This window comes from Propithecus coquereli, unplaced genomic scaffold (genome assembly GCF_000956105.1).
Source record: "Propithecus coquereli isolate 6110/MARCELLA unplaced genomic scaffold, Pcoq_1.0 Scaffold70, whole genome shotgun sequence".
Taxonomy (NCBI): Eukaryota; Metazoa; Chordata; class Mammalia; order Primates; family Indriidae; genus Propithecus; species Propithecus coquereli.
Genome location: NW_012153063.1, coordinates 4,330,335 through 4,342,091, shown reverse-complemented (window position 1 = coordinate 4,342,091; position 11,757 = coordinate 4,330,335). Strand labels below are relative to the sequence as shown.

The window sequence follows — 11,757 nt, the reverse complement described above, 5'->3', positions numbered from 1 at the left end:
GAAAGTGGAAACAACCCAAGTGCCCGTCAATCCATGAGTGGATTATCAAAATTTGGTATATGTTCACAATGGAATATTACTCGATCATAAGAAACGACAGGGATCTCTCTTTTTTTAATTAAAAAGAGTATTTTTCCATTTAATGATTCACTAACGGAAATATCCACATGGGACAAAATATTTACTACTAAAATAGAATGTATTTCTTTTTCACTCTGATATTGCTCATGTTTATTTTCAGAATATGCAGAAAAAATTTCAGACCTAGCTAATTCACATTTAAGTAAACTCAAACAACTGAAACACAGTGCAAGTCACATTTTTGTCTACATTTTCAATGCACACTGTCGATGAGAAAGAGGGGAAGAACAAGTGTTCAAGCTGATATTAGGACATTCATTCATTTATCAAAAAGCAATTTTCATGGAGATGTCACCACATCAGTATGCATTCAGTTGATTTCTCCAAACATTTATAATAAATAAAGCAAGATGATCAAAAAGCAATATTCCCAATGATGACACTGAGACACTGGAAACTTTTGAGTTACACAAAGGAGGTTCAATCATGTTCAGTAAAATGCTAGTGTCACACATTTTATGATAGTAGTAATTAATAGATTTAATGTTAGAACTCTCTGTTAATTAGTACTTTGATTATCCAGAAGACCCAATTTCCCACGATTCTGGATAAACTAAGGCTTATACTAAATTAGCATGTGCAAGAGGTGCACTTCTTCCAATGGTAGATTAAATGCTAAAGAGCAGCAAAAGGGTCCAGCAGTGAAAGATGAAGGGGAAGGATAATGGCAACAGAGTAATCCACCAACCAAATAGTCAGCAATGGAGCACACAAGAGCCGGACGTGCAAAAGGGAAAAAGAAAATCTGTTAACAGCTTAAGTTGTTGGTTCGAATGACAATGGACAGAATTTCTCTTACTTGGGTTTTGTGGGTGTTCACTAGCGAGGGAGCTGCCGCCACCATAGAGCTACTCCTGGGTCTGGGTAGGAAAGGAATATCTGGCTCTGGGGGTTTTTCTGGCTTCTCTTCCAACATGTGTCGCAGCCTTTGCAGATAGTACATCAGAGACCACTGAGTGCCTTCTTCAGACCAGTGCGGCTGGAGTAGGCAGCGAAGAACAGCAACGTCAAAGTAGGTGGCATAGCGGGACCTTTGGCATGGAGGTATCACGAGAGAGGCCCTAATCCGAATGGCAGAAAGAAGATAATTATATTGGCAGTCAAGCTTCCCAAGGGGCAGCACAACATGGCTTATAGCTCTACTTTTCTCATTCGTTTATTCATGAACTTGTCTCTTGTCTGGTTTACTCTAATAGCCTCCTAACTGGTCTCGCTCATCCCACTTTTGCTAAACATTTCCTGAAAGTAGAGACATTGAGAGAGTTTCAAAGGATGGGTAGAAATTGGCCAGGCAAAGTTAAGGTTGGGACAGGAAACAGCATTTCAGTCAGAGGGAAGAATGCCTACAAAGATATTGATCTCAACAATCATGAGTTTGGAGAGGAAATCATAAGTAATTAGTATAGTTGTTGAGTAATTTGGGTGGTGGACAATGATGAGAGTGAGAACTATAGAAATAGATGAGGTTCAGATCATGATGTTTCTTTTATACTAAGAACAGATTTGGCTTTTATCCTGATAAAAATAGAAATGATATTTGACTTGCCTACTTCATTGGGCTATTTTAATTTCAATTGTGAAAATATTATGTAATAGAACTAAGGAAACTGCAAAATGCTAAACAAAAGTTTTACTATGAGTGAAATAAGATAATTTTGAAAATTCTAAATTTAATATATCATTGTCAGATAGGAAAACTGATTTAAAAAATCTCAAGTTTCTGGGATTCCATGATTCAGTTTAAATACATGATATATTCATTACTTAATGTTCAGTCTCGTTCCACTACAAAATAGTTTTAAGCATTTACTCAACATAATGTAATATCTTAGGTATCTTAGGAACAATGAACTGAATGTGTCCCCCAAAATTCACATGCTGTAATCCTAACCCTGAATACGGTGACATTAGGAGGTGGAGCATTTAGGAGGTCATTAAGTCATGAGGGTGGAGTCCTCATGAATGAGATTAATGCCATTATAAAAGAGACACCAGAGAGCTCTTTTGCCCTCTTTTCACCATGTGAGGACACAATAAAAAGATAGCAGTCTGCAACCCAGAAGAGGGCCCTCACCAGAATCTGACCATGCTGGCACCCTGATCTTGAATTTCCAGCCTCCAGAACTGTGAGAAATAAATTTCTGTTGTTTATAAGCCACCTAGGCTATGGTACTTTGTAATAGCAGCTGAGCTGACTAAGGCATTAGTGGATATGAAGGTAAGTTTAACTTCCTCACCTTGAGGAACATACGGTCTAGTGAGGAAGATAAACAATAAATGACAAAATATGAATTTAGATCTTCTGGGATCCAAGACGGTATCTTAAATCTAAAGCCTAAACTTAACCCCTAAGTACAATTTCCTTCTGAATTAGATGATGCCAAAGAGAAATTTTTGTACCCCACCATCAACTAGTAGATGGGTACTACCCACACACAAAGAGCTCCCACAAAAAATTCAGCCACTGACAGTGAGAAGGAGAGATCTTCCTAAACTTCTCTGGCCCATATTTTTTGAATCGAAGATTTATGACTCATTGGTGGCTCAAGAAAATAATTCAATAGGACACAACTACTATTAACCTATTAACTAGAATAAAATCTACAGAGTAAGGGCTTGTATGTTTGGTGAAAATTTTGTCTCACTTCACATGTTTGTCAAGTCATTAGTAAAATATATTTCTTACTGTGTGTTGCAGTAAAAAGTTCAAAAATACAGACCCAAACTATGTCTGATGCTCTGTAAATTATTTTTATAGCCTTTCTACTTCCATATCAAAACATACGTCATACTTTGTTATTGCAACTCTTGTTAATAGCATTGTCCATTGTGTGTGTTGAGGGGTCATTGCCCATGTACACAGTGGTTTTGAACTTTAATGCTCTCTTATAGTCTAACATTCTTGAATTAAATATAAGTTGAAGTTGAAGTTCAAACACAAAAGGTGCTACAATACTAACTATTTAACTGAGTTGGTAGTTATATGACGAAAAGCTTCCTACAATCCCTTAAATTCCTATATATGCTATGCCAGAGTTTATCCTTTTTCCAGGGAACTAGAATACTCTTTGGACATAAGTTACAAGACAACCTTCAATCCATGATAAACTTTCATAGATTCTCTTTCCAACCACTTCTCATCAGTTCTACAGAACCCTACCCCAGTCCTAATCATCAACATCTCTCATTAGGCTTATTGCAATGACTTCCTACTGGTCTCATTGTCTCTTCTCTTATTCCCCCAACCCCTGTTCAAGCCCTTCCAATAGATTATTCGTTCACCCTTAGAATAAAATGCAAACTCCTTACAGTGGCCAATAAGTCCTGCATAATCTGACTGGGTTTATCACTTCGACCTCAATCTCTATCATGCCTGCCCTGATGTGCCAGTTATTGATTTATTGTCTCTCAGCTCCAAATTCATCCTTTTTTATAAATGACCTCTGTTTTAATATCTTTTCAAATTGGCCAATGTGCCACTTGCTTCCTCCTGAGACCCTGATTACACCTCCAAACCGGTGTGAAGGAAAGTAACAACTTTGATTCTCATTTTTACCTGTTTCCTAAAACGTTTTCAATACTCTTTCCTTCCCCCACCCATCCATTTCTCTTTCTTAAAGAAGCATGACCTAACCACTCTTCTCAGCCTATTATTTATACTTAAGATAGTGGGGTTTCTTTTCTCTTTCAGCACTGTACTCTTGGATTTATGAAGAAAAGACAAAGTATAAGGTTGGCTGGATACCGCTGGGTAATTTTAGGTCCTCAAACCTTTGTGACAATCATTTGATTTATTATAAGAGCCTGTGAGAACCGTTGTTTTCTTGCCTGGGCTGCTGTAATTAAGGCAGATATTAGTAGTGCGACAGGATTATTTCCCCGCCTTGGACTAGCTATAGTTATTCTTTACCCTTTACTTTCTGCCCTATATCTCAGAGAATGATATGTTTTTAGTTAGTAAACTAGATTAGGGAGTTTCATAAATTATTTCAAATTTCTAGAGCAGTATTCCATATGAGATGCCAGCAAACCATTTCTATGAGAACCCTAAGGAGGAAAGGAAGGAGAAAGGTCGGGAAAAATGCAGACACCAGGTCTTACCACAGACTTATTAAACCGGAATTTCTGAGGGTGGGCTCCAGGAATCTTTTTTTAAACTACATCCCCAGGTATTTCTTGGCTACTCTTAATAAGATTGAAGGACAGTTGCCCTAGAGAAACATGTAAGCATGATTTCTGCACTTTTAGGCCAACATCAAAAATAATTCCTATATGGAAATGCCATAACTGAGACAATTAATATGTTGACAATTTTGTTCCTGAGGGCACCAGTGACTAGATTTATGTCTCTCTCTGCACACAAAATGTATTTGACTGGAAAGTAATTGCTAACTGCATCATTGAGTCCCGTAGCTGTTAACTACTTTCTTATAGCATATATCATTTCAGCAGATTATGGGCTGCAGAACAGCAAGACCCCACCAATATTAAGCTGTGATCAGAGACTAAAAACATGTCTGCATCTTATGTAATCAAAATTTATTAAGTAATTTCACATTTCAGTTGCTTAATATTGAAAGAGACTCATTTGAAACAATACTGAATTAAAACATTCTGTAGCAAATATTGATAACCTGCAGCACCTGCATTTAAGGTATTATTCAAGCACTAGTTTATTTGATTTAAAGTGTGAGCTATACTGGACTGACTCATCTCTAAAAAGCAAAATTTTATGTCATTTAGGACAGCATTATCAGATGTAATGAACTTGTCACTGACTATTAATAACTGATAAAAGTCATTTTAGTTAACAAACTAATTGGCATGTGGGAGACAAATTTACATAACTACATAAAAATAATATGGGGGAAGCTCATTGTATCATGTGATAGAAAAGTTCTTTTTGACTCTAATATTAAATGATTCTATAAGTTATTTTGTAGAGTAACTTATAAAAATAAAAAATGAAATTTTATAAAAGAATATGGATACAACTTTTTTCTAAATAATGTATGTAAAAATAATGAGAAGCACATATAAAAAAAGTTGATATTTATAGCTACCTAATGTGCTCATGGGTGATTTTTACTTATTTTTTAATATTTTATACATTCAAAATTTTTTCTATAATTAGCATTATATAAAATTATATGCATAAAATAATGTATTATGACAAAAAAGATTTTCAGAAAAGGTAAGAATTGCTTTAATCTATTTTCCAAGCAACTATGGCTGCGGGAAACCAAGTTGTTATGAATTAGGATTGGGAACTGAAACTAGAGAGTATTGAAGGCAGATAAGCACTCTGGAAACAACAGACAATCTACGGAGGCAGAGAACTGTGGAAATCAGTCTTGACCCTATGCAGTATTTAATGAAACATAAATTAAGTCTATGCATATAGTAATTAAAGATGAAATCTCACATTAATTAAAAAACCTAGCTACCTTTTCACTGGTTGCAGAGTGCAGGGAAGACTGATGTGCAGTTCAATCAGGGTCAGAGCAAAAGAGATAATGAATTGACTGTGTTTGATACAAGCAGACAGATCTTGTTGCTAGGATATTAGTATTGTTTTGTTATTAAAGTTCTCTTCGTTTCTGACTAATACATAAACTCTTCCAATGAAGACACATTAGCATTAGCATTTTCTGAAAGTTACCTTGCACATGATTTCCATGGCAACCAACCACTACAGCTAGGCAGCAAGAAGACCTAATTCATTTTTCCAAAGTGCCACACGTCTGAAAAACACATGTGAGCGGATGTGTGCTGTAGGTGACTGTGTGCATGTATGTGTCACAGAACGCATATACATGCATACACATGAAGATGCTTCAATGTAGTAATATCAGAGAATGGGGAAAAATGTTCTCCAGCAAAGAAAAATCTTGGACATTATAGTTGGCTTTGTTTTTACAGGCAAATCAGACTGGAACCGTTAACACTGATTCTGTCAGAGAAAACAAACACCATTTGTGTTTACATTTGTAAATTTTTAGTGCTTACTACGGCTGAGAGGGCCCCCCAGATGGTGAAAAATCGAGTCCTCTGGCCAACAGCCGTCTGAGGGAGCTTGAAAGCAGGTCCTACAAACCAGTCAAGTCTTCAGATGACTGCTGCCCTGGCCAACATCTTGAGAGACCCTAAGCTATGATCACGTAGCAAAGCTGTTTCTGGATTCATGAGCCTCAGAAACTATGTAAGAGAATAGATGTCTTTTGTTTTAAGCTGCTAAGATTTAAGATAATGTGTTATACAGAAATTGATAATGAATACAGATTTTGGTGCCAAGATAAAACCCTAGATTTTGAGAATTGTTGTGGAACTAGACAGTAGGTAGAAGCAGTATAGACTTTGAGGAAAGTGTTTTTTGTTGTTTTTTTTTTTTAAAGCATGACTTGTCTTGGACAGATTGTCAGTAGAATTCCTGAACTTTGAGGAGGCTGCTGGTGAGAAGGACTGAACAAGAAGAAGCATACTATTGGAAACCGGAGGAGGGAGATCTTTATTATGTAGTGGCAGAAAGTTGCTTGCTGTGATGTGGAAAGCTAAAAAAAGGTGCCTAAATAACTGGTTGATCTAACAAAGGAGATTTCCAAATAAAGTGTTGAAGTTGCCTTCTGATTTCTTCTTGTTGCATATAGTAAATTGAGAGAGAAAAGATATGAACTAAAGGAAGAACTGTTAAAGACTAATGATCTGGGACTGGATGATTTTGAAAATTCTCAGCCTCTCCAGATGGCAGATAATGCTAAAATTAAAAAACAGCTTCTAAGAAAATATCAAATCTAGAGTACTGTTGGAAAAACATGATCTAAAGTTGAGCCAAGGGTGAAGAGGTAAGGTCATTTGTTAAGACTTCTGAATGATCTAAGGCCATACCTCAGAATACTGTTTCATCAGACAAAAGGCCCTCTAAAGACTTTGATAGTGTTATTCAAATATGTATATATATGACATCTAAGAAACTTACAGGTGGTGTTCTTCAACAGAAGCCTAAGGTAAAGATGGGATTATCTCAAAGAGATTTGTGGATATGGATGTTGTCCATTCTAGTGGACCCCAATAAAATTCACAGTGGACTCAAGCCTGTAGGGAGACTGAAGTTCATGCTGACACCTAGATTTCAGTTTGGTAAGACCCTGAAGCAGAGAACGCAGAAAACCCTAGGTTGTGCCTTCATTTCTCCCTACAGAAATTGTGACATAATAAATGCATGCTGGTTAATGTCACTAAGCTTGTAATTTGTTACACAACAGTAAAAAAGCAAAAAAACTAATTCAAGTAATTCAAGAAACATACACAGAAACTATTGAAAAGCAAATTTTGGTCAAATATAAGAAGGACATTCCACTAAAGAGCACTATCTAAAAATGAAATGGGATTCATCAGAGAGGACTAAATTCCTCATTGCTTAAAGTGTTTAAGCAAATGTTGTTTGTGCATCAGCTAAGTGATAGGAGATTGTACTGGATACCTCACAGAGTTCTTGCCACATTATTTTTAATTTTTAAAATTATATTTTAATTAACAAATAATAATTGTATAATTATATATTTATGGAGTACAATGTAATATATGTTTACATTGTGGCATGATTAAATCAAACTAATTAACAAATCCATCACCTCACATACTTTTATTTTGTGGTAAAAACATTTAAAATCTACTCTTTTAGTAATTTTGAAATACAGGATGCATTATTATTTCTTATAGTCACCATTCTGTGCAATAGCTCATTAAAGCTTATTCCTCTTACCTAACTGAAATTTTGTACCCTTTGATCAACATCTTCCCTTTTTTTATCCATCCCCCTACCCCCAACCATAACCACCATTCTACTCTTTACTTCTGTGAGTTCAACTTTTTTAGATTTCACTTATGATACAAAGTACTCATCATCATCATTGTCCCAGGACAGTAAATCAGTGAATAAACACAAATAGCTCTGTTTACACAACTAAAATTTCTGTCAAAATTTTATATTCTCAATCAGTAGATTATTAATTGGGTCTCTTGTTTTTGAAGTCTAAATAAAGACACGAAGATAAACACATTCTTTACATATTTTTTTTTTAAAGCACAACATAATAGCATTTTGGTTAAAAAACAATTGTATTTATATGATTCCATGCTTTCAACAATTCTAAGAAATCTTTCAAAAACATTGTACCCATGTTGCCTGGCTTTAGCGCCAGATGGAGGTAGATCCTTTAAAAAATTATCAAATGAAAAGGCAAGTCTGATACTGGGAGAAAATATTTGTGAATCTATTTTTTTTTTAAAATAAAGTTCTATATCCAGAATATAGAAAGAACTCTTAAAATTTAATAATGAGATAACCCAGTTAAAAAGTGAGCAAAACATTTAAATAGACATTTCATCAAAGAAGATTTTCACATAGATAATAAACACATGAAAATATATTTAATATCATTAGCCATTAGGGAAAAGTAAATTAAAAGCACAATCAGATCCCACTTCACACCCACTAGAATGGCTATAATAAAAGATAGACAATAACAGGTGTTACCAAGAATATAGATGAACACACCCTCATATGTTGCTAGTGGGAATGTAAAATGGTGCAGCCATTTTGGAAAACAGTTTGACAGATTCTTAAAAAATTAGACATAAATTTGCCATATGATCCAGCAATTCCACTCCTAGATATTTATCCAACAGAAGTGAAAACCTATGCCCCCAGAAAAATTTGTAAGTGAATGTTTACAGCAGCATTATTCATAGTAGACAAAATGTGGAAACAACCCAAATATTCATCAACTGATGAATGGATAAAGGGAATATGATAGATCCTTACAATGGAATATTATTCACCAATAAAAAGAAATTAGCTACTGATACATGCTATGATGTGGATAAACTCAAAAACATTATACTAAGTGGAAGAAGCCACATACGAAAGACCACGAACTGTATAAATTTACATGAAATGTCTAGAAATACAACCCAACAGAAACAGAAAGTATATTAGGGGTTATCTGGAGCTGGGTGTGGGAATGGGATTGACTGCAAATGGGCACAAGGGATAGTTTTGGATGATGAAAATGCTCTAAAATTGAATTGTAGTGATAGTTGTACAAACTTCGTAAGTTTACTAAAAATCATTAAATTTACTAAACTTAAAAGATGTGAATTTTATGCTCTATAAATTATACCTCAATAAAACTATTTCTTAAATACCTTTTTTTTAAAAAAAACATTATCCACTAGGCTGTAATTTCTTTTGAAAGTAGGGATATACAAATGATCTCAGGGACTCCTGCTGGAATGGCAAACCTCTTGACTTCAGGTATCCATGATTTCAGCAGGGAGTAGGAAGCAATAGACTAGTTCTTATTTCTGGGGAAGATGTTTTCAAGTATATTCACTATGTATGTTAGATAACAGGAATGTTTATAAAGAACACACTTTTAAATTCTCAGTACTTTAGAAGCACTCATTTTAATACAAGGATCTGCTGGTATAAAGTATACTTATACATTAAAACAGGTCCTTTAACATCTCTGCAACGTAATCTTTCAATACCATCGTTTGAGTTTCTGCACTTGAACATTAAAAATAGTATCTAATTCAGATATCTCTTAAATCAGACATGTCTTCCCACTTCTACCCTAGTGTATTGAAATGAGATAGCACATTTCTACAACTATTAATCTAATTATACCTTGACTAAGAATGTGTATACACATATCATGCACATAAATATTTTAAGGAACAGAGGCTATAATAGTAGCTAAAAATGCACATTTAATTTTTGGTGACCAGTGATACATTTCATCTCTAACATTGCAATCAGGTACCTGGAATGTGATGGTCCCCTTTCCTGGGAAGTTTGGGAGGACAGACTTCCATCAAAGGAGTTTCCTCGGTGGCAGCCTGAAATGGTGGCCTTGGGTGAGATGGAATCTGGCTGGAATGTTTCACAGACCACCTGGAGTCCCTTTGGGAGGTGGAGATAGAAGGTTAGTGGTTTTTTTCCTTCAGATATATCATCTAGAATTAATGACCATATTACAAACATGGCTACTTATATGGGTTTTTCTTTTTTCAGCACAACTGATTATAATGTCATACAGGCCGAAGAATTTTGGAAACAGACTTCTAGAGAGCACCTGTGTCATTCCAAGCATTAGGCTAAATACTTTCAAATATTTTTATTTCATTTTGTCCTCGATTCTTTTCTTTTTCATCTCCACATCAAGTATCTATAGGAGAGTTCCAAATTAACAATCCATCATATTGAGGTGAACTGAACAGAGGGGTGAGGCTATAAACAAGCACCAGGTTACTGGAAGCTAATCAAATTGACGGCAGAACGTGAGAATGGAAATGCAAGGTTCAAGTTTTTCATTCATTGTTCATCAGCAGAGGGGTGCAATACATTTTTCCAATTGGACATGATGATCTTTATTCTGATTTATAAGTATACATTCAGCAATTCTCTTACCAAGTAGCTTATTTTAATTACATTGAGCTGCTAAATGTAATGCTGCCCAGGTAATGTGAAATATTTTCCCATAGGTATTATAGATGAAATCTTTCACTAAAGTATAAAGACCCTCAAAAATCTATCATAGTAGTTTAGTCCTTACAATTTCTATTTTTATGCACAAAATAAGGCATTATTCAACCCTGATGTATGTATGGCAAGATCAATACAGTTAGAAATTTCGTGAAGTCCTCCAAACTTGATCAAAGAATCCTTTAGCATGAGTATACTTATGAGTGCCTCATGTTAGGTAATTTGGGAGATTAAAAACAATCTAAGATGAATCTGAGCCTTAAATTCAACAGGTTACAGTTAAATTTTAAGACAGGTAAGTATAGGTTAGAGCAGCATGTCTAACAGAAATGTAATGTAATCCACAAACCGCCACATATATGATTTTAAATTTTTAGAGGACACGTTAAACATAGTAAAAAGGAACAGGTGAAATTAATTTTAATAATATATTTTGTTTAACTCCAAATTATCATTTCAACATATAATCAATATAAAAATAAGAAAGGAATTTACATTCTTTTTTTAATACTACATTTTCAGAATCCAGTGTACGTTTTATACTCTCAATCCAGGCTAGCCATATTTCAAGTGGTGGATAGCCAGATGGGCCTAGTGGCTTCCATATCGGACAGTGTAGGTTTAGACTAATTAGACAGGAGTTCACAGGGAATTGAGATCTTAATTTGTCCTTACAAGGATAAAATTTAGACAAGTGGGACAAGGAGGAAAGAGTATTCCAGTTAGAGGAAACAAGTCTGAGGAAACAGAGGCTAAAATGAGCATGCACTGTAAGTTGGAGGCAATGCTTAACTGACTAAAGGGATGAGACATAAGGCCATTTAAGAGGGATGGTGCCAGGTGGTGGAAGGCACGGAGAATCAGGGACAGGAGTTTTTTTTTTTTTTTTTATTAGTGTGAGCCAATTTACTAGTGAGAAGAAAAGTAGAAATGAATGTCAGAGTACCACCATGAAGAGATTTTAGGTTTTAGTATGATGTACATACTTTGCTTAAGTTTACTATGTCAAATATGTTTTATTTTATTTTATTTTATTTTTTATTTCAGCATATTATGGGGGTACAGAT

General features: G+C 35.0%; 1 protein-coding gene across 1 annotated transcript in view; it reads right to left on the bottom strand.

Annotated features, from left to right (window-relative positions):
• Positions 1–11,757, bottom strand: part of UNC80 (unc-80 homolog (C. elegans)) — a 242,259-nt gene that overhangs the window by 210,716 nt on the left and 19,786 nt on the right. The window contains 2 exon segments of the mRNA XM_012661211.1: positions 941–1,202; positions 9,969–10,108. Of these exon segments, the coding sequence (XP_012516665.1) occupies positions 941–1,202; positions 9,969–10,108 (402 nt within the window).